The sequence below is a fragment of the Sphaeramia orbicularis genome, chromosome 16 (assembly GCF_902148855.1).
Source record: "Sphaeramia orbicularis chromosome 16, fSphaOr1.1, whole genome shotgun sequence".
NCBI lineage: Eukaryota > Metazoa > Chordata > Actinopteri > Kurtiformes > Apogonidae > Sphaeramia > Sphaeramia orbicularis.
Window position 1 is genome coordinate 28,131,804 of NC_043972.1, and position 24,634 is coordinate 28,156,437.

Consider the following 24,634-nt stretch of genomic DNA (forward strand, 5'->3'; position numbering starts at 1 on the left):
CCCATACCATTCATACACACTTGCAGTATCGGATATGTCTTTCATGCACAAAAGCGTTGCACATACCGTAAGTAGCAATGTGTGAAATCATTATACAGCTATGTAGAGCTACCGTCTTGAAATAAAGCCTCTTCTGTGGTCATGCAGGTGTTTGTGTATCAGTGGTATCCTCATCTCTTAATGAGACAAGATTGTTTCCTGAGAAGTGTGACACGTCCATCAAACACCCCACAGAGGGATTTAGCACCTCTTCATTGATTCACTGATATCACTGAATCTTTTATTGTCATTTTGCCTTTCATTCCCAGCTGTGAAAAATCTGAGTAAATATTTTTTAAGAACAAAATTATACCATAGTGTATGGGTTTATATAGAAAATACAAGTAAAACAGCTGGAAAACACATAGAATGTACAAGTAAAACAAATGTAACACACAAGTAAACAGACTCATGTTAAACCTTTAAATGTTCCAATCTAAAGTCTAACCAAATGTAATTCCACTTACTATATATGCGCTGACAGCTTGTCAGTTTTTATAGTGTTTAATTTTAATGGTATGGTTAATTAAAACTGAAGTACAATTAAATATATATATATAATTAATTCAAGCAAATATAGAATAAATGTTGGAGGAATAAAAGGTGAGAGCAGCTGACTCTTGACAAATGTAATCACTTAAAAAATTACTAAAGCATGAAAATAAAGTATTTACTCCCTCTACTCTCACAGTTTCTGTCTGGTTTAATTTTTAGACCCATCCTTTTAAAAGGTCCCAATGAAACTGCAATACAAAGTCCCACATACACAAAATAATCTAAATTTTAATCTGACTGCCTTGCTTGTGACGTTAAATGGGAAGTCCATTTTTCTCAACTCACACACCGCCTTGGTAAAATCCATAGTGTGATGACCCAACTTTCCCGTTTCTCTTTTCCACATATATTTCGCTCGACTTTTTACTCCTATCTTTGCCACATTCCACCACAAGTTGGACTGTCCAACTCAGTCCTTCAACGAGGATAAGAGCTTCTTCAAAACCCTTGAACCATACTCAAACCTAATCCATTTACAAAATGCAGACTTTAACTTGGGACTCAGCTACAGAGACCCAGTTACTTGCAACACACCAGGGTTAAAGGTCCTCCCTTTATCTTCAATCCTATATTAACTTGGTCTCTTATGGCTTAAATCCACAATCTGGGATCAGCGAAAAGGCTGGAGCCCAGTGGGGTGCCTTAAGAGCACAGACATCTGAACGGATGAAAGGCTGGAGTTGTTTGTGATTGCTGTAAAGGAAGGCTGTAGGAGGACACTAACAGCGTGACAGGCTGTGATTATGCAGCCATTTATTTAAGGGACCACTCGAGTGCATGCAAGTAGCTCTGAAATATGAGGAAAATGAAAAACCTGTGGGTTTAGGCTTTTTGTTTTGAAAGAAAGTTTACGATGATGTGCAGCGCATTTACACATTTAAACAATAAAAGGAGCTATGTGTCAGATGAAAAGCCAACTAAACATATTCTATATTTTCTAAACTTATCGCATTCAGCATTGAATAATATATTAACAGCAAACAGGGAAAAGGATCTGTTAGCATCAACAGCCTCGACATATTACTTCTGAGGAGTATTTTAAGATTGTGGCACTGCATACTTTTCTCTATAGTAGTGTCAAGTATTCACCTACAAGAATACTGTTAATACATGAAATACCTAGTTTATTATGTCAATGAAGTGTCATCCTCACACTTAACTGTACGACGTTTAGAAATTGGAGGACATTAACTGGTCTTTGAAGGCTGATGAGAGTTCCCTGGAAGCAGGGATTTAAACATTAACTTTTCATCACATTACATTTATCCCTTCTGATGCCTGCTTTATCTATCACCTCCACAGATAAACAAGCTTAAAAAGGGTAAGACTGTTAGTTCACTTTCTGTATGCCTTACATAAATTAGGCCTGACTGTTGTTGTTCAGGTTGAATGTCTCAGGATTAAGCAGACATAAGTCCTCAAATCTAGCCTGACAGCCAGTAAATGATAAAAAATAAATAAATCCGTTGGGTTCAAGGCGGACAGATAATGACCTGATTATAGACACAAGCCCTGTTAAGAGATTGGTGTCAGATAGATTACATCTGCTGGAGTCGACTACAGATCTTATTCTTTTATAATAATGCTTCTAAAATCATTTCATAGAAACACTGAAACACATAATATATGCACGTCATGAAACATCAGAAAGAAATGACATACATTTTACAGTATGAACATGTAAGGACCATGGAGATCAGCTGTAAGGTTCTGGGGTATTTATGATGAATAAATCACAGATCTGACATGGATGTCACTGCTGACAACAATGGAAAAGAAAGCTCGCATACAGGGCCCTTGGCATTTTATCTTTACCAGTATTAAACAGGACAAAACGAAACAGAGCAGAACAAAATAGAAGATTCTACAAAAAGCATGTTGTACCCTTCTGCAGGTTTTAAGTCATATGGGGAAAAAAATATATTAACTACGCTGTATTGTGTAAAAAACAGTGTTGATACGTTTCATGAGTATGCATACTAAACACACTGTGAATACGAGAAAAATATGTAAATATTTGACCAGTCAGATGAAACACAGAGCACAAACAGCTAAACTCCGATTAAATGGTGGCGGCCACTTGTGTGAGGTTAGTTAATTTATTACAAAACACATCAGAAAACTTTCCAAAAAAAAACAAACAAACTTGGAGGCAGTATTTAAATAAGTCAACGAAATATTCAAGAGGAAAAACACTCAAAATATGGCTCTAACATTACATTACTTTATTAGATAAACACCAACTATCATTAATTCCTATAATGTGTGTGGTTTTCATAAAGTTAAGGGCTTACTGAGACCACACACTGTGATACATGAAGCCTCCGTCCCCTTAACCTCCCCTCTGTCTATTTATCTTTCTATTTTCCCTCTGTCTCCATTTGTCCGTCTGTCTGCCTGTTTCTTGCTCTGAGTATTTTGTCTGTACCCCAAAATGTAGGCTAATGCCCCCGAGAAGTGACAGATTAAATGCCAATCTCTGAGTTGTACCAAAAGCAGCCCCGGGCAGCAGGCTGTGTCCAGTCGACAACGAATCCACGAATGTGAGTCTGTGGGTCCGGGTGAACACAAAAATAAAACAACCGCCCTAAGTAAAGAACTCAAAAGGTCAGTGCAAATTTCAGACTGTTCATACCTCGGTGTCCTGATGAAAGGGGAAACACTTCTGGCCCTAATGTCAGTCGCCTTTTGTGGCAGATCGTAAATAACGCACTTACGCCAAAATAAACAGCTCTGATTATAAGCACTGTTATAAGCATAGAACAGAACAGGACAGAATACAACAGAAGAGAACAAAATAGAATAGAATACATCAGAACAGAATAGAACAGAATGGAACAGAACAGAACATAATAAGAAACATCTAAACAGAACAGAATACAGTACTATGGAAGGGAACACAACAGAACAGAACACAGCAGAACAGAATAAAACAGAACCGAATACATCAGAACAGAATAAAACTGAACCGAATACATCAGAACAGAACAGAACGGAACAGAATACATCAGAACAGAATAGAACGGAACAGAACAGAACAGGAAACATCTAAACAGAACAGAATACAGTACTATGGAAGGGAACGCAACAGAACAGAATAGAACACAGCTGAACAGAATAAAACAGAACAGAATACATCAGAACAGAATAGAACGGAACGGAACAGAACAGAATACATCAGAACAGATAGAACGGAACAGAACACAGCAGAACTGAATAAAACAGAATAGAATACATAAGAACAGAATAGAATGGAACAGAACAGAACAGGAAACATCTAAACAGAACAGAATACAGTACTATGGAAAGGAACGCAACAGAACAGAATAGAACACAGCAGGACAGAATAAAACAGAATAGAGTACAGTAGAACACAACAGAGCACAACAGGCCAGAATGGAACAGAACAGAACAGAACAGAATAGAATACATCAGAACAGAATAGAACGGAACAGAAGAGAAGAGAACAGAACAGAACGGAACGGAACGGAACAGAACAGAACAGAAAAGATAACATCAGAACAGAATAGAACGGAACGGAACAGAACAGAATAGGAAACATCTAAACAGAACAGAAAACAATACTACGGAAGGGAACGGAACAGAACAGAATAGAACATAGCAGAACAGAATAAAACAGAATACAGTACAACAGAGCACAACAGGCCAGAACGGAACAGAATAGAACAGAATGGAACGAAACAGAACAGAATACAGCAGAACAGAATAAAACAGAATAGAATACAGTAGAGCAGAACACAACAGGCCAGAACGGAACAGAACAGAATACAACAGATCAAAATAGAACACAACTAGGGGTGGAACAGTACAGAAAAGTTTCGGTTCAATAAATTTTTGGTACAGTGCGCTCCGTAACTATCGAAAACCCAAAGTGAAACTTAAAGCTCCCACAGAGTCAGACGCATTGTGCGCAGCGCAGATGTCCATGGATGTTTGAGGTTTCATAGTCGAGCGTACCAATTTCCGACATTTCTCGTGACAATTTCCTACATTTACATCAGTCTACATTGTGTGACACAGAGTACGTGGAGTCATAAAAATTTTGCTTTGTGCGGACCTGTCCATTGGACGTCTGCTCAGCTTTGAGTTTGCCTCGAGTATGCACAGACGTCCACGGAGTCAAGTACGGAATAGAATGGCAGAGAACAGAACGGAATGGAATGGAACAGAACAGAATATATGTGCTGTGTGAACTACCACTGCTTACAGTCAGTTCTAAATCGGCCTCATCTGGATTCTTTGTTAAGAAGCTTTAAATGCTCTCAGACAGACAGACTGAAAAATGAAGGCATGTGGAAGAACATGTAAATTTGGTTTCAGGTTGGATTTTCCTTGTAATGATTTTATTTAACAACCATGACCTTTTGCCTCTGGTGAATATATAGTCAGAAATCAATGACATAAAATCACTTTGCGGACATCTTATGAATCGACAAAAGCAGCCATGGGCTATAATGCATATTCACTACCTGTGATTTTAATTTGAAAATAAGGTTGGGCAATCATCTGGATTTCCAAATTGTCCTGCCGTTATTACTCGACACAGCTGAAAGATGAATGAATGGTGTTACATGCAACATAATGGACTAGTATCAGATATCAGAGTAACTACCATTACAGCGATGACAGAGCAGATCAGGGGAATTCCAGGATGAGCAGCAGGCGTCAAGAGAGAAACGTTACTCAAAACAGCTCACCTGTGACAGAAGCACATGTGCCACATATTGGAGGATATAAATATTTAATCAAGGTATCCACACTGTGCCAAAGGTGCATAACATTATGCACAGTTTCTAGGTAGGTGTGAGAATGTGAGTCACTGCAGTTTTTTGTTTAATTGTCATCCACCGCTACATTTTTTGCCTCACTGCCCAGCTACCTGCTTCAGCTTATTGATTACACTGCTGGTGAGGCTGTCTGTCTCTTATCAACAGGTAAGGTCAGTTCAGGTCGGTACGTGATGCAGAGAGAAAAGTGACTGTGTTCATTCAGCTGCGAGGCAAAATGCCCTGGATAGGACATAAAAACCTATTGTAAACATGTAAACATATTATGAATGAACGCACAGAACAATACTCTCAAGTTTCACAGAGAACGCTACACAATGACATTATGTGTTCTTACAAAGTCTAGCAGGTGGAGGAATGGTTCCAGTCTGGTAGCATAAATCAAGTTGTGGGATAATGAATCACTTGACACTCCACCTCTAAAGACATTTTAAACAGATATATTAAGAAAATATAAATACTGACTGAAGAGGATAACTTTGTTGGTTTGTTAAAGGCACATTTTTATCACACAAAATATAGACAAAATATAAAAGTAAACTTGTCTTCAGTTGTTGCTCTGATCATTCATCACCCTATGTGAAATGTGATCAGGTTATATGTACATACTGATCAAGCTTATTACAATCCTTTCAAGGCTTTTAATGGATAAAGAACACCAGAGACTTCAGCTGACCTGTTTTGTGTGGAAAACATCTTCCTCATGACAAATGACTGATGACACCAGTAGAAAACCCAGAGTACATAGTGCAGCGGGAACCATAGTCACTACATGAGTCCTGCCCATACACTCTGTTGCCCTTTTCAGGCCGACATAGAACCGTGCCGGTGCCAGTTCCCGCACCTAATCTCAAACCGGCTGATGCGTTCGCACTGAAAATCAGAGCGTTCGGAATCGAAAATTTGGCTCCCAACAGGCACCAAGTTAAACTTGGTTTTTCTAAGCGAACCGTGACAACATGAGTGGACGTCACCAGGTGAACCCGGATCATAAGCAGAAAAATAAACAAACCAAGAAAATGTGTGGAAAATGGCCGAGAAACTGTGTTGTAATGTTCTGCGTTGCATTAAACAAAAACCATCTTTTGAGAGTTCTGTGTCAATCTTTATTGCCGCTCATACGTTCACTTGCAGACGTGGTTTTTCTCCTACAACTTATCCCATCATGCATCAGTCCTACTACATCTACAGAAAGTGTTGAGGGATACAATATGCAATATGACATCTCCCTTTTATTTTTTTTAGGTGGCGAAGCAATGCCCTCTGTCAGTGACAAGTCATGGGCTCGCAGAATGGTATGAACGCAGACCGTTCACGGGCAAGCACTTCGGTTCCCAGTGTAACTCCTGCAGAAACCAGCTCCGACACCAGGCAGCCGGTCTGAAAACAGCTTGTGTGACGCTGTTACAGTGGATGAACAACCTGCCCAAAAGTCCATGTCTACGAACATCCAGAACCCAGCAAAACAAGAGGATGGTGTGAAATTGCTGGCAGAGAGCAGCATCTCTGCAGGTAATAGTGTCACCCACAAAAAAGTGCTCTTTGGATATTATCATAACGAACAATAGGCAGGTGTCTCTTTAAATGTAATTAGAAACTCTTGCTTTGTGGCAGTTAACTTCACATCCACTTTCATCAATGGCCCTGTGTTTCTATTGCAACTTCCTGCATGACAATGTTGATCCAAACGTCCTACAGCCAGGGGCCATAATACATATCCATCTCCAAGCCTTCATATCTGTCATAAATGCACTGTATAAGCAGAGCATATACACTTTGGACATCTTCCAAAGGTTTATTCTGTGTTATGCGTCCCTTTTCAATTACCATTAATGATTTTTTTTTCTTTTTTATGGATGGTTCATGAATATTAAAACTGTATTGAAATGAATGTAAATATAATGTGGGAATTGGTGTATTTTGAAAACAGAAGTGCAGAACTGTGTTCTCGTTAAGCAAACATTCCCTTGATCATACAAATTACTAGAGACAGCCAAGTGGAGAAGTGTAACCACACACACAGAAACACACACATACATACACACACACACACACACACACACACACACACACACACAAATACACTCACAAACACAGAGCAGTTTAATTACATGCTGTTGAGCAACTGTTTCTTTAATGCCTTCAGCGTTCATTGATTTGAGAGGTCTCTGACATTGAATTACGTTATAGATTTGGGCATTTCAAATGCACACATATGCACACCCAAATATCCATACTAATTGACTTTTTAGCATTCAGAAGCTGCTATATTAGCGGTTCACACCACTGAGTGAACTTCTGATGTAGCACTCCTACTGATGACTGAACAGTGGGGCAGGACATGTTCAAAAAAATCTAAATCATTACAAAACGTTGAAGACCAGTAGCAAAATACTACCAACATCAATCACACATACTGAGGTTTGAGCTGCTTAAATCACAGTCAACACAAAATGATCTTGAAAACTGTCTTGTTGTGTCCTTGAGCAAAGCTTAAGAACTGGCTGGAAACAAAACAACTATGTGCCCATCTCTAAAATTTATTGGAGAATGTGGGTGAGTGTGTTTATACTATATTGCATGGATGGGAATAAGGCTTTGATAAATTTTGTTTTCTACAGTTTTTATATTGTTGTTTATACCGTAAATGTATTTCTGTCCTGAAAACCCACCCTTGGACAGGAGTTGTAATTTAGCAAAATGCTATATAATCTTTATCGACTATGTTTCACTGCATTGTCCCTGCTAAATAAATGAATAAATGAAGGTGTCGCATAAAAAGGAATGGTCAGGGCTCAAAAGAAGCTTATTTTAGAAAGAGATTATTTTATGTGCTGCGAGTGACCCTAGTTATAGACATACAAATATGCATGGCAGACACATTCAAACATACCATTTTTTGTTTTGTTTTTTTGAGAGTGTTCTCAACGCTGATACAGACCCTATAACATAAGTACATCCTCTAGCACATTCTCATTTGGATTACCTACCACAGACACATGCACCTCCTACAAGCTGTGTGGGCATCCATCCACCTGACAAGCTCCAGACAAGTACGAGTACGGATACACACACAGACACACACACAAACGAAAGTCCTTATCCCACACACTTGGCATGGATGCCAACTAAGCCCCAGTTCTCCAGAAGTAATAAACCATCTTTTCACTGTGTCTCTCCAAACCATGATAGAAGACTACTGAAAGCCCCTGTGCTTCCATTTAAAACCCCCCAACTCATTTACTAGGACACTGACTCTGACTGCTGTGTATGTATGTGCGTGTGCGCTGGTGGCACATTTTGTCCCGTATGTCACAATCATGAGGGACAATTTGTTTTACACTCTAATGTGCACACTCTCTCTCTTTCATATGCACACAGGGCCTGAATTAATTCTGCAAAGTAAACTAAAGACACGAGAATAAAGCCTCAATTCCCTCACATATCCATGCTCTTAGCCCATCCACCTAAGAGATACAGGGTAGTCTTATGATTAAAAAATAAATAAATAAATTTCAAAATCATAAAACCATAACACCTGGTACCACTCCAGTACCTACTACTGACTGTGGATGATAAAACTGAAAATAAAATATAATGATAATATGATTCATTTCAGTTCAGACTGATAATTAAATTGAAAATTTACAAATTGATAATTTAATTGAAAATCTACAAATCATTCACCAGCAACCATTACTTTTCACAGGCAGTGGCAGGTCAACTAAATACAAACATTAAACAACTGGTTCCAGGCACAACAAACCCCGCCCCTTGCACATACTGTAGCTTATTTTCGGCATCGATACAGCTGATGTCATCATGTCTATGTGTGCTGATGTATCAGTTGCCTCTATATATGTGCCAAGTTTGAAGTAAACTGAAATAAAATTGATGTTTTTATAGACATGTGAAATCTTGCCCATTATAAGTAAATTGGAGAGGGAAAAAAAAGATATAAAAATGTCATAAAAATTTTTAACTTTGACCTACTTTTCCCAAAATGTAATCACATCTATTCTGGGTCACTGACAATCCATAAACCCAATATGGTATGAATTCAAATAATAGTTTTGCTGCTACAGACATTTGAAATTTAGCCTATTATAACTAAATGGGGAAAAAAAGATTTAAAAAATTCATAAAAGTGTTGAACTTTGATCTAATGTTCCCAAAATGTAAGGAGATCTATTTTGGGTCACTGGCAATATATAAACCAAATGTGGTATGAATTCAACCAACGGTTTTGCTGCTAGAGTGTTAACAAACGAAAAAACAAAAACAAAAACAATACCCCTTGCCTCCCCTTTGGGGGGCGGGGTAATGAAGTCTGTTTGCATGTACCCAATGTCAAGCAATATGATCATGTAATCATGCAGATATGCTAAGTGTTGGCCACTACCAGGAAAATCACAGAATGCACATGTTCCCTAAAAACCTATTCCAAAAGTGTCTGTGTAGAACCTAGAAGAATCACCAAGAACACTGTCCCAAAGGTGAGATATGGTTGATTGGGTGCCTACAGTCTGTGGTACAAACCATCATCTCAATCACTCGGTTATGTTGGTCTCATGGCTTTGTAACTGATTTCACAAAGTCGTGAAATTGGCTGTATTTTTATGGTCCAGGCTGTGAGTGTACATACAAATACAGTAGTGGAAAAAAAAGTCAGTTCAAATATAATATGAAATATTTGCGGAAAAACTCTTCTTTTGCGTTTCAAAGGTGCAGCTGCATTAGACTGATACAAACAACTGCAAATGATTTTTGTTTGTTTGTTTGTTTATTACTAACAAGCAAAAATAACAAAATTAAATACTTGACTGTTTCAACATATCATGTCCTGGATCTGCTGAAACATCCAGTTTTGACCTCGATGGAACAAAGCATGGGCAGAATAGAGCATATGGGTTTGCAGAACAGAATACTGGGCAGAATTTAGTGACTTAAGAATGACTCTAAATGCAATATATCACAAATGCCAATGTCCAGAAACTTTTTTCCACCACTGTATGAACCACTGCTCCAACCTTTATCATTTAGGCATAAACAACCAGCTGAGAATAAAACTCCTGTTGACACCAGCATGTTGTTCCACTTGAGTACACATTTGTTGTAGTGAAACAGAACAGATGTAAAACAAATCAAATATGCCTAGTACACTTCAATTAACAATAAAGCAGACTTCAAAATTATGCATATTTTGTATTTCTTGGTATATACTCTTGGCAGTTTGCTCCATTTAATGTGTTAAGGAGAAACTCAAACATTTAACTAAAGCTTTATTGCTAATGAGAAAAGGTTCATCATGGATACATTGCTATACTTTTAGCTCCCAGTCATAATTACAACTCATAAACTCAATATCCAATAGACAAAACACTTCTTAGTTATGTAAAGAATCCCCTGATAGTTGTTGAAAAATAGAAAGATACCCTACAGACGAAGGAATATTTTATTAGTGGATAAATGTGAAGGCGTTCTAAGTTCTTCCAGCCTGTTTAACTGAGTGCGTGTGCTTGAGGAGTGTGTGCGGTGTGGGTCTGTGGTACCAGGAGGTGCAGGCGTTACGGCCAGCGTGTGACTAAGCGTGACAGCGCGTGCTCCTGCCTCCATCTCGTTCCTATTTCCCTCTTTTTTTTATGTTTTGGTCCATCGGTCATTTGAAGAAGCAGAACAAAAACATTGAGACACAAGAAAAAAATGTGACTTCGGCAGGCATTTTTTGGTCTTTCTGATCCCTTACCCACATATTTAATGTAGCCAGCAAGGGATGAAAGGCATTAAAACATGTTTTTTTTTCCCCTTCTGTGCATGTGTGTGTGTGTGTGTGTGTGTGTGTGTGTGTGTGTGTGTGTGTGTGTGAGCCTGTGTCCCTCCCAGTGAATAGAGCATTAATTGCATTAGCATTACAGATGGGTGATTTCCAGTCACAGAAAAACTCTGGCATCCACGAGGCAGACATTTTCAAAGTGTCGAAATGTGTTATTATTTTGCGCATTTCAATTGCACAATCTTTGTCTGTAAATTGGCATGACAGACAGAAAGTGAAAGGAGAGGCAGCATGAGGAGATGACTGGAGAAGAAAGATGGGAAGATTGCGCCGCTGAAATTGGCTGACTGAAATTCCTCACCCTTGAATGTGTAATATTGCCTAATGATAAGTTACTACTCCTCAGACAGTCTGAAAGATGACAAATAGCTGACAAACCAAAAACCCTACGATTGGTGATTTTTGTCAGAAGATTGTCCTGTTGCAGCTATGAGGTCGCAGAGAGAATCATTTTATGGCACCACAGTGTACACCATACTCTTTTTGAGCTTCTATCATAAAACTGAATGCTTTTTTTTTCTCCTTTTTGCTGTTACTTGAAGCAGACAACTACTGCCAGCTACAGTATATTCACCGAGGGGCTGCAGAGATGATCTGATTATCAAATTCGACAAAAGCATTCAAGGTTGATCAAACTGCTACTAGTCGGAGAAGGTCTAAAAATATTCAAAACACTGAAAAACACTAATACATTTATCAACATCAGTTTACAATCACATTTAATTTGGACATTTTAGGTGTATTGGACAGGAGTAACAATACCCAGTGCAGAGGGACCTTAAAAGTGCAGTTCCTCTACCGGCCTTAGAAACAGGCTCAAGCGGATTATGTAGATTGTACCTGACAAGCGACAACATGTTTCCAAAAATTTTATATTCAAATGAATGCAGCTTCACTGCAGCTAAAACTGTTTTCATTGGCAAATTCTGATTTTACACACACAGTCATGAGTCTTCTTTTGCTTTCTAACTACCACAAAAGCGTACACCCACCAGGGTTGTGTGTCCCCCGATGGAGGGGGGAAATTAATCAAAATGCAAAATAGTTTCTAGCTTAATTTCACTGTGTTTATGCGTGTGTATACTCACGCTTTTGCTCCCTGTGTATGTGTTTCAACAGTGCAGACCAGTGGAATGGTAAGTAGGTAGAAACTAACATGGCACAACAAGCTAGAAATGTGTTGTACACATACATTCACAAATATTCAGAAAACACATTTTGTAAAACTAAATCGAAAATGTTCACACTTTTAAATCACTGACAACTTAAAATAAAAATAAAAATAAAAAAAAGATTAAATGTTTTTCATTACTTGATGGAGTTTCTGAAGTGGTCTTCTGCTGGGTTTTTTACGGTACAGCTGTTGAGCACCCACAGGTCGGCTTCAGATGGATCATCTACAGAGACAGACACACAGATTTATATTTAACATGCACTATACAGTATCGTATGCAACACAAGATGAAACAGTCACTTCCAACAGGTATTCTACTTTACAAAGACACTGTCCTATACACACATTATCCATTTTAACCTTATAATGACTCCCTCTGGGTCGAGTTACATTTTTAATGTTTATTTTGTTTATTGATCCCACTTTCTACTTACATCTTACCTACAGATCAAGCTCCAAGTCAAAGCTGGTGGACTAAATTAAACATTAGCACCTTTTTACCTTTTAAAGCATTTCACTTGGATCTCCAAGACAAGTTTTTATGCAACGTGGGAATAAAAAGTATTTTGCCAGACCAGTGCAAGCAAGCCTTCTAGTTAAATCAGTGTGTAAATATACACAGTAGGACCCAAAAGACTTTAAAAAATATCAGTACTGATGCCTTGGCTGCAGTACCAGTTTCTAAATTTTACTTTTTTTGATACCAATTTCTCATTTACACAAAAAGAAAAACAATACATGTTATAGAACAAATATTATGGTTTATTTATAGATGTAATTTTGATTTTTCTACATTCAAAAGAAGTTTTCGAAAATAAAAATACACCAAAAAATTAAATAATTTACAATAACTTGAAATTTTTTAGTAACGTAATATCAAAGATCAACATAATCCATTTGACTGGTGCATACACTAGTTCTGATGAGATTTACTCATTTGGTATTGAAATTTGGTTTCTAACAACCTCAAGAGTTTTTCATTACTCAATAACATTCAGTCAGTGCCATGAAAGTGCTAAAGGTTGGTGCTCAGTCCTATAGACCTCTATTAATGCACATGCTCACACTACTAAAGATATTCATCTCCTCTGTATTCAAAATTACCACAAAGTTTTTCTCATTACAAGTAAATAATATTAGCTTAACAACTTGAGAGAAAAACTGCATTTCAGAGGATAATCCATAGAGCTTCTCGTGATATCACAGAAAGTTTCAGTCTTCAAGTGCTTCCACAGATATTGACTGGGTCGAGGTCAGGTGATGGTGGTGGAGAGTCCACGACAGTCAGCGCCTCCTTTTGTCTTCAAGTAGTAATTGTAAAGCTTTGCAGCGTGTTTGGAGTCATTGTCCAGTGGCAGCATGAATCCTCCATAAGAGGTTATTATAGGATGGAGTGGTTCTTGTCCTTGGTCAGGGTATAGTTCAGTCAGTGCAGGTGAGCAGCTCTAAAGGAGCACATCACCCACGCACATGAATGGGTTACTATCTGTTTGCAGCACTACAGTATCATTCTTGTGTTTTCTTCTTTACTCAGAAACAAATGCAAAGTTTGTTAAAGTCTTCCCCTTCTTTTAACACTATTTCTGTTTAGAAAGTCAATCTTTAACTCTATTAACATACCCACTTGCAAAGTTACTAGTGTTGACTTAACACTAAATAAACACTATGTCTTGAAATAATGCCAATCCGCAGTTTCTTAACTGTTCACTGCATAAAAAGACATGCTGTAGCTCAGCGGGTTACTGTTGCGACTAAGTTGTTCTCACAATCATTTCCTCTGACAGTGAGTACTTTTCACACTTTGTGAGCTCATTATCTGTGACAGCTGTAATTCTTGTCTGATTGACAGATTATTTCTGCAGACAAGACAGTTAGAGATGCCATGAACTCATTCTGAGTTTTTATGACTTTATTAAATGAATGACAGTAGAATATGCAACACGGTCTCAAGACGGACTCAGAGAGCATGAGCATGCTTTACAACCATCACTAACGCTACAACAAACCAATAATGAAAACTTCCATATACTTATGTTTGGCTGAGTTAAAATGAACTGTTAGGCTGAGTTATATTTATTGTCCCTGTAGGGGAATTTGATTTAACCCATTCTAGTAGTAGGAGTGGCCAGCAACCAACTCCAGATGTAAGTCAGTAACAGGACTCGACAGGGAAATTAACCTTACCTACATGTCCCCTCATGTCCCTCACATCAGAAAAGACCACTATATCATATATTCAGGTCTACTGTCTTCTCTCCAAAATAGCTGAGAAATCTCGGCCTAGTTTTGCCATTCATTTATCTTAGGTGCTGTTCAAAAAACACAAAAAACCTTACTTAATAATAAAAAATGTAATGTTTAAAGATTACAAAACAGAATGCTAATCCTTTAAAAAATAATAATAATAACAGTAGTGCTCCTTATATTTTTCACTGACAGCATTTCCACCAAAAATTAAATGTCAGCACCACACACTCACAGCTGTGCGCTGCTCCTATGATATTAAGCTCAGCTGTTACTCAAGGTGATGGTGGCAGGCTATGCAAGGCACTGTCAGGGGAGTTGAACCCACAGTCACATATTTGGAAGGATATAGCATTGTGCTGGTGGAGAGCTAGATGTTTGCTCCTCATGCCAAGTCAAACCAGATATGTCAATCAGAATATACTTCCCTGCAGCAGTCAAGCATATAGACACACACTCCACATACACATTGTTGCCTTAATACCCACGCCAGATCACAGTATACATAACAAAAGGATTTTACTAAAAACACATGCCACTTTTGTTTAACTCCCAACAAAAGATATGATGTAAAGGATAAACAAAATGTACTAATCCCAAGTCTGAAGTTCAGGTTTTACCGCTTTTTCCTGGAGATAATGAAGATGTGGGTGCATAGAAATCATTAACAATAGCTTCAATATGAAACCTTGAGGGGAGCTGATTGTAGTAGACAGTGAGCAAACCCCAGTGAAGTCTTGAAAAACCCAAGTACAACATGCTTCTCCTAAAAGCAATAAAACAATGTCACGCAAGGAAACAGGGAACACATGAATCATGCACTCATTTTAGTTTGTACCTTTGCGTGTTCTGGGACAGGTCTATAAATAGAAAAGCCAAATAAATACTGAGTAATTCTAAAGCTACAAAAGCAAAAGTAGGAAATGCACACATGTATGTGAGTAAGTAAGAGCAAGGAGAGAAATGGAAGAGCAAACCCATTATGCTTACTTTATTTGTCTAGGCAACAGACACACACATACACACAACCACATATAGAGGACAAGTGGGAGTGGTCTCAGCTGTGTGGTTGCTGACTCCTTTCTGCCTCCAGGGAGTCTTTCTAGACCAACAATAACAAGCTCTCCATCAATTTAACACACAGTCAAGACAGAAACAAACATCTGCAAAACACAGTTATATCCACAAAGTCAGCAAAATGTACTAGTGCACAAAAAAAACATGCAAACATTTTAGATTTACAGCTCCTATTGCTCCAGAAACCAATTCAGATGTATAGGTTTGTTTTTTCATTGCTCTACATCCTGATATATTTAAGTTGGAGAAAGTAATGACGACTACTTATCCAACAGAGTTTGGTGGGAGAAAGTTTCTGTCGTTGTCATATTAAAAAGCATAAGCAAAAACCAAACAGACTGTTCAAAGTGGGTTTTAAATGCCGTCTAAAATGCTTGCCCCAAGTTTGGAAAGTGATCTGTCAATCACTATCCAAACAGGATTTATTAAAAACATGGACTCTTTTTTAACTTGAGATCATCTTTTAATATGATCTCCCCACAATTTCTGTTACACAAGCTATGATCTCTTTACCTATAGAAAAAAGGTCTGTAATTGCATGGAGTGGATGTATCGCTTACACCCTAGAGAAATTTGGCTTTGGCTTCATGGGTGAAGCTACTATAGTGTATTCATTTCCCTAAGCCTCGGTGAGGACAAATAACACCCTCCATTACCCAAATTAACTCTCTCATAATAAAAACACTTCTCAATTTCTTATATTTCTTTCTGTGTGTAGTCATTTTCCTCACTGAATCCTTTTTTTTTCCATAGAAATAACACTCTTTTTTTAGGATTCATTTGGAATCAAAAGCTTTCAAAGATCGTAAGCAATTTTTACAAATGCCAAAGGTGTTAGAGGGAAAGGCTCTAACAAGCAGACAATCTGAGAATGAAGAACAAAGTAGATATTTTTAACCAGCAAATGCAATCCAAGTCATTAACTGCACAAACTAAGTAAAGCCATATGACTTACTGACTGATCGTTCATTGCCAGAACTTACTGTTAGAATAATAGTAATAATAATAATAATAATAATAATAATAATAATAATAATAATAATAACTCTCAAAATGTGATCCTGAGACTAAAACCATGAAGCCACACAAAATATTATGCCAACAGTCCTTTTAGCAAAGATGTAGTCTGACTTGCTAGATATATTCTGCCAGAATAAGGGTAAATATTTCCATTGTGCAGTGGCAGCGTTGTCATTCTCCTTCCTTCTATCTGTGTGTTATCACTTTGAAAGTCCCCATCGCTACTTAAAAGAACTTCTGAGCTTCAAGTACACTCTGAAAAGGGCAAGCTTTGACAACTTTTTATGCAGTTTTCTTTTGTATGGATTAGTCTTTTTCATGCAATAATGTATTTTCTCAAGCATATATTCCACCAAAACCATTTCTTTCCCTATACTGTTTAGCAATTGTACTGTTGCAGTGCCCTAGACTCAGTGCCACCTGATATCTATCCAAACATCCTAGATAACCTTTACCCCTATTACAGAACGCTAGTGGAGGGTGCCAGAGCTATCTACAGCATCCGGAGATGTGTGGTCTAGATATGCAAGACGAGGGAAGACGTAACATCATATATTAATGGTCTTAACATGTGTTTTTTTCCAGTTGCCTCAGTGTGGGAAATGAGTCTCAGCTTATTTTCAATGACTCAGCATTTAAATGCTCATAAATTCCCACCTGCTGCATTGGGAAATCTTTGGAAAGTTTATTTGCATAAAATTTGCATGGCTATGGGAGTAAAGCCAATGGCAGGGGAATGATTTGGTTATTTTTTGCATATTATGCCCATCAGGCAATTATGCGTTTCACTGTACAAAGAGAAAGTGCACAAAAACTGTTGACTTATCTATTATCTGTTGAAGAAAAGGTGAAAAGGGTAACACAAGCATTCTGGTATGTGAGTAACCCTTTGTACCTGGAAGCGGCTCTGTGTGCATTCAAGTTCAGACAGAGACAACAACTTAACCCCACGTTAGACTCGAATAATCGGTGGTTCAACATCCCTACATGGATACACAGCGAGTGGAATGAATATGTAATTTGGCTACGTAGACAGTCTTTAAATTGCAAATAAAATAAAGAACTAACAACTGTAATGAACAAATATTTGACTTAAATCTAGAACAAACTTATCAGAGTTATAAACAGTCCACTCAAGGTAACTAGCACATTGACCCGTGGGAGTCCATTGCTTCTAGATGTGGCAGTTTTTATGTTGTTGTGTATTCGTGCGTCCTGTACCACATTTGTCCAGCAGTCACCGCCAAAGCATTCTGGCCATAGCATTACATTTACATTTATGCATTTGGTAGATGCTTTTTTCCACAGCGACTTACAGGGGAAGATTAACAATTAAGCTCTCTCTCTCTACTTCTTTTGTAAAGCACTTTAAAAATAACCACAGAGGACCAAAGTGCTGTACAGAGGAATAAATAAAAACCAAAATAAAAGAATAAAATACAACAATAGATTAAAGACATAAAACAGCTGTACAATTAAAAACAGTGTCGTACAGAAGAATAAAAAAGTAAAATGACAGACTAAAATACAAGAAAAGATTAAAACGACATAAAAAACAGCTGTACAATTAAAAATAGCACTATAATTATAAGGCTATTGTATTCCAGAATTACTAATATCTCCCAAAATGTTGGTCCTATCAACTTGCTGTTTTCGCTAGTCTGTTCCTTGACCAAAAATACATAAGGCTGCCAAAGTGCGGCAGTCAGCTCATTACAGGTTTTGTGTGAATCCCCGGACACACACACACACACACACACAAACACATGCACACTGAGGCCACTAGGCTTTTATAATATAGATAATGAACACCAAACATTGCCTTGGTGCTGAATGTACAAAGACACCATATAGGCCACAATATAGAGTACTGTGTGGAAAACATTTGATCTACAAAGTAAACCAAGGACAAGAAAGAAATTCAGAGTAAATGTTTTCTTACATTTAGCTGTAGCATCTGATTTAATCCATGCTTCACTTACGAGCCCACACCAGACTGATAAAGGCAACATTTCAGTCACTCCATAAACCACATATGGAAAGTGTTTATATTTTATTTAATGTAAGAATTACATTCCATCTGACCTCTACCGCTAACCTCCCAAATACATTCTATGCATCTATAGAACATAGCGAATTCCACTACTCTAAAACATTTGACCTCCTTATATCCACTGGATTTCACCCTCGAGACTGGAATATTGGGAAGGCAGAACCTAGGGTTTTGTGTGTGTTTGTGTACACGTATACACAAGATCATGCATAACACATTTCAATCACAGTACCCCCTATGGAGACAAGAGAAGAGGGTTAGGGGAGCAGGTGCATGTACCAAATAAGTATGGATGAAAAGATGCACTGAAAGAAAGAATGAGTGAGAGAGGATCAGAAGGCTTCGAGAGTGTGTTAAAAAAGGAAAAAAAGATTAAAAGAATAGGTAAGGACGAGGGACAGTCCTGGAAGAGGGTCATCAGAGGAAAAAAGGAGAAGGAAAGTGAGAGTGAGAGTGAAGAGAAGGCAGGTGATAGCAAACATCCAAATGGGACTGAAGGATGATCAACAACATATATGAAAAGAACAAAAAACATGAGTGCAAAAGAGAAGAAACAGCTTTTTTGATAAATGGAAGGGATGGAATAAGAAGTGGAAAGCAAAGAGAACCATAAAGAAGGATAAAAGAATAAAGCTTAGCTGCAAAACAAATGGTAGATTGTCAAAAGTATCCTGCTCTGTATTCTTGAAAACACATACATGTCAGCATTCATACCAGGTTGGATTGTGTCCTTTGAAAGTGTATAAATATTTTATTTTAAAAAAAAAAAACAAAAAAACATGGAATTATGTATTCTGCTGTATTTGCACATTACAGCTGCTGTCAATTTACCCACAGGTGTGTGCAGCACCCCACAGAGAAACTAGAGATGAGGCTCAGCTGCAGGGTCGGAAAGCAGAGAAGCGCACAAACAACAACAGGCAGGATGGGAATATAATCATTTCCCCGAATTCCCAGGTATCTACTGTATGCAGATGTGCCTGTTAAAATGAAAACTGTAAATTCAAATCAGTTGTTTACTGTAAATGGATAAACAGCAGCTGCTCTTTGCACTTCAACGCAAAGTGAAAGTATGTGAATATGCTCTGTAAGAGTTTACTCATAGTCACAACATCAACAACATTCAAGCTGTGCTTGAAAAGGTAAGTTTCTGAGTGTATTTTCACATTCCTTACACTATTTAAGTATATAAACAGGATTCTACAAGTTAAATTTAAGGCTGTTTTCAGACTGGGTATCCCAGTCCGTTGGACACCAAAGTCCACTTAATTTTATCAATGTGAATGCTAACGTCCCGTGCACGAGTACCGTACTCAAGTCCAGCCAAGATGGTAGTCCAAGGTCTGGACTGCGTGGATTCCAGTACGGAATGTTACAGTGTGAAAGCAATCTGTACCCGAGACCAGAAGTAACCTGATCACAATACCAGCCTCGGATCCGTGCGGCATGAGCTCGTCTTATCAACCGAACCGCTCTGTGATGTATCAGGGACATTGCAGATCGCTCTTCTTGTCTTTACCTCAAGCAGGCTTACAAACAGAAAAGTATTGCCTGTCTTGCTGCCACTGTAGACAAATGAACAGAACAGTCGGTCAGTTGATGACGTGAGGGTTTGTCACTTCCACGTTTGTTGGATAGCTACAGAATTCCTTCCACACCGCCACGTACTGTTTCAGCCCTGTAACACCCACTCGTTCTTAGGGTACGTTTACATGGCAACACTCCGCAAAGATTTCTCCTTTGTGTTATAAAATCATTCTGCGTTAAGACGAAGCCGCTATGATAACGATCTGCGTTAACATGAGTCCGCGAGGACGGCTGAATACGCTGTAGTGGCCATGCCAGACCAGTAGCTGGCGATGTAGAGCTGTAGAACAGTGGCGGTAAAACACACGCCTGCGCACAAACGATTTCAGGTTTAGACAGCCTTTAAATGAGGAGAAGAAGAAGAAGAAGAAGAGGCAGACAACACTATTTACAAACAACAATGGCGAGTGGTCGTACAAAGACGCAGGACTTCTTTGTCTGGACAGACGAGCTGAGCACAGTTAGCAGCACGTATGTTGTTCTGAAACCGGCCATTGTTGTTGTGGTTGTTCTTTCTTTTTCTGCAGCTTTATTGTGTCATAGAGGCTGGCAAACCAGCTTGGAGGTGCATTACCACCACCAACTGGCCTGGAGTGGGTTAACTGGCGGTTCTTGGCTGCGCGCGCATGCGGTGACGTCATATTTTACCCCGGAACGCTCCGATTCGCGTTAACACGGAGCTGAAATGCGGAGCGTATCGATAACATTCCACCCTGGACCCTGGTATCAAAAGTTTCTGGATTCAGGCACTCTAGGCACCGTTTCCATGTTAAAAGAAGGCTAATCCGCGATGAAATCTTCCCGGAGTCGACTGAATCCTACGCCGTGTAAACGGCCCCTTAGGCACGGGCCACGGTACGTGCTTGTGAACACAACATCTGCAGGAAAGGTGTTATCGTATCCAGGTACAGCACGGATCCGGATACCCAGTCTGCAAACGTCTTAAGACTTTTTAAAACTACTTAAAGAATTTAATGCCCATTTTACAGCCTATTTCACGGCCATATTGGCAAAAGTTCATGACTCCTAGAATTTAGGAAAAAGTATTTATTTAATCCAATGCCTTGATTCCCACTGTTCCGAGTCGTTTCCCACTGGGTTAGCGAAGTTACCAGTAATTAGTTCCTAATTTCAATATAAATTGTCGGGTTGGAACGGGTCGAACTGAGTAGAGTAACATTACATTCATTGAAGCTTGGACATGTAACAGACACATCTAAACACAACACAGCCAACAAGTTTATGGCAACATAACTTAAGACCTATCATATCAAATTTAATACTTTATAAAGACTTTTTTAAGGTACTAAATGCAAATTTGTAAATTCAAGACTATTAAGACTTTTTAGGACCCCACAGGAACCCTGATAAATATTAGGTTTTCGCTATTATTGTAAGTTTGTCCTTCGTTGAATGAATAGAAAAGTTACAGCAACATCACTCTACTGCTCTACGGAAAAAAGATATTATCCAAGCATAAATTTAAGAGCTTAAAAATGTTGGTATCATGCAACATTAACAAAACAGTAATGTTGCAAGGCATGAGTACAAGTATAGTAATATTTTTACAGAGAGCTTTGTATTATTGAGTGCTGTCTGTAGTGTTAGTTTTGAAAACATGTGGTTGAGAACTGATCACCTGCAAAAGTGCAGTTTAACTTGCAGGAGTTTATGTACGTGCATGTATGAGTTCTGCCGTCTCAGAGGAAATCAAGCCATGTTGAACTTATTTCCAGGTCTTTCCTGAAGAAATGATTTGTCAAACAGCCAAGAATCACAGCTGTCACACAGACAGATGTGAAGGATCCAATATGTATGGCCAATGAAAACTGTTTTACACCTCAACAATAACAGTCTCTCCATTCATAATGACATGCAGAAACAAATGCTATTAATACAACTGTTACTAGTATTAAAGAAACAGACGAGGTGGAGTATCTTGAATCGACCAAACCAGTGAGAGTCTGGCTAAAAGATTAAAATGCAATGATGTGTTTTCTATTTTTCCCTGTCTGTATACATATAGTTCTCACATAAAAAATTTAATCCGAAACTCACTTTTTCATGCAACTGTATGTTTTAGAAGCAATAAGTGAAGAGTATAAATAATTCTAAGCATAAGACACTGTTTTCAACCACCACTTCTGTTCTAGCTGCATACATTATGTTTGGTATGCTGCTGCTGTATACTGACCTGACTACACCACTTATGTTGCATTTTTAATCCACAACTTCCTACTATCTGTAACTGACATGTTGTGGTGATACTTTTTTAAGATTCTGCTGCTGTGGACTGTGAGCTGTAGATGCTACTACTATATTTGGTGCTTGAATTTGTAATGTGAATTCCAAATGTGTAAAATTGTATCAAGGTTAACTAACGTTGGACGTGAGCTCCAGAATACTTGTACTCAAAAGCATGTATTCCTGGTTAAATTCTTACATTAAGATGATGGGTTTTTTTGTATCAAAGACTATGATGATTCACAGATGTAACCTTAAGAGGACAAGTATAACACAGTTCTACGTGTGGTTTAAAATAACAGCATTTCACTGGAGATACCCGAGTGTGAATACAACCCATGAACACAGTGGGAGGTTAAGAAAAGATGGCTATAATTCATACAGTGTTGTTAAGTACCCATCAGTATGCACATAGCTCATATTTTTCCACAACACCCATCCGACCCCCCCTCACCTTTTCCTTTAATCACTTCTTTTCATTTCTTCTTCACATCACACTAACACTGCATCTTCACTCCTCTCTGCTGTCTCATTTCACCACGTTACATCTACTCACTTTTCCCCATTCCCCCACTTTCGCGATATTTACAAATCCCCAGTTGACACCTTTTTTCTCTCCTCTTACGTTCTACCAACTCTACTTTACCATCTGAATTCAATAACAACCCCAGACTTTTCCCTATTACAATTTAACAATGCTTTTTAATGTTCAAATTTTCTTAAACAGACAAAAAAAAAAAAAAAAAAAAAATCGAAGATTTAAGGGGGAAAAAATGCTTTTACTTGACAGTAACATGAACCAAATATGTGCCAAAATCTTACAGTCGAGGCTCAATAATTTCTCTGTAGGATGTCACTGTGAGAGAATGCAGTACGCTATGTTTTCTTTAAAAACTTTCATAGTAATCCTAACTCTTGAATAATAACATAATAACTACACTAGTAACAAAACCATCAGAAGTAATTCCATGTTTTGTGATTAGAAAATTGGCTTATGCCGTATAAGCAGATTAAATTAAAGGCATAAAATATCACATTTCTTTCAGTAATCGGAAAACTGATTTAAATAATTAAAGACTTTTGGTGTTTATGTGATTGCAATCTAAAATGAAAGCAATCTTGCTTTCTAGCACTATGGAGTTCCCATGGTGATTACTCTGCAAACAGATTTGTTTTTTCCCTGCCAGGAGAGTACTTTGCATTTTTAGCTCCTTGCTGATTATAAAGCATCCCTGTTCAGTTTTTTAGGCAGTTTAGGAAGTTCACTGGAGTCAGATCTTGTATATTTATGGAGCAAAATGAGTTCTGGAGAGCCCCTTGCCTTTCATGCACCATAAACCTTTCATACAAGGTCCTTTAATTCTCTCTCTGAATGACAGATTATACAGATCACATATTACCTCTCTGCTATTGGTGAATGCAGTATTACATTTTCCATTCATACAGTCCTGCATAACAAGGTTCCTAATCTCTTGACATTTCCCTACCAGCTATACATATGAAGCAAGTTACATTTTTCCTTGTGGAGAATTCGATAGCACAGAAGAAGCAGGCATTAAGACTAAATGCACACGACAGTATTCACAGTATAATTTCCCATACTACTGTCAGTTAAATGACTGAAAGAGAATGTAACCTAAGTTCCCTACTCTAGTTCAACTATAAAGCATCTGAGCGATTGGATTTTTCAAGACCAAAGAACCATGTCTCTGGTGTCGTTAACTCCACTCTGGTCTCCAGCTCCAGTACATGATATACGAGTCCAAACGTAGAGATGTCTGGGTGTGTATGTGTACACACAATACACTGGTCTGAGTTCGAGAGCGACAAAAAACAGACAGCAGCCCTAGGGGTCAATATGACGCTCCTGGTGCTTCACACACAGACCCATGACCCACTTTCTATCGCATCACACACATGCAAGCGTACACACATTCTCTCACTCACTCTTACACATCTCTGCTTTGTTATTTTTGTTTTATACCTTCCATCTATTTCAC

General features: G+C 38.2%; 1 protein-coding gene across 1 annotated transcript in view; it reads right to left on the reverse strand.

Moving 5' to 3' along the window:
* cdkal1 (CDK5 regulatory subunit associated protein 1-like 1) overlaps window positions 1–24,634 on the reverse strand; it is a 282,213-nt gene that overhangs the window by 225,204 nt on the left and 32,375 nt on the right. The window contains exon 4 of the mRNA XM_030158613.1: window positions 12,548–12,632. Coding sequence (XP_030014473.1) covers window positions 12,548–12,632 — 85 coding nt within the window. The remainder of the gene's footprint in view (window positions 1–12,547; window positions 12,633–24,634) is intronic.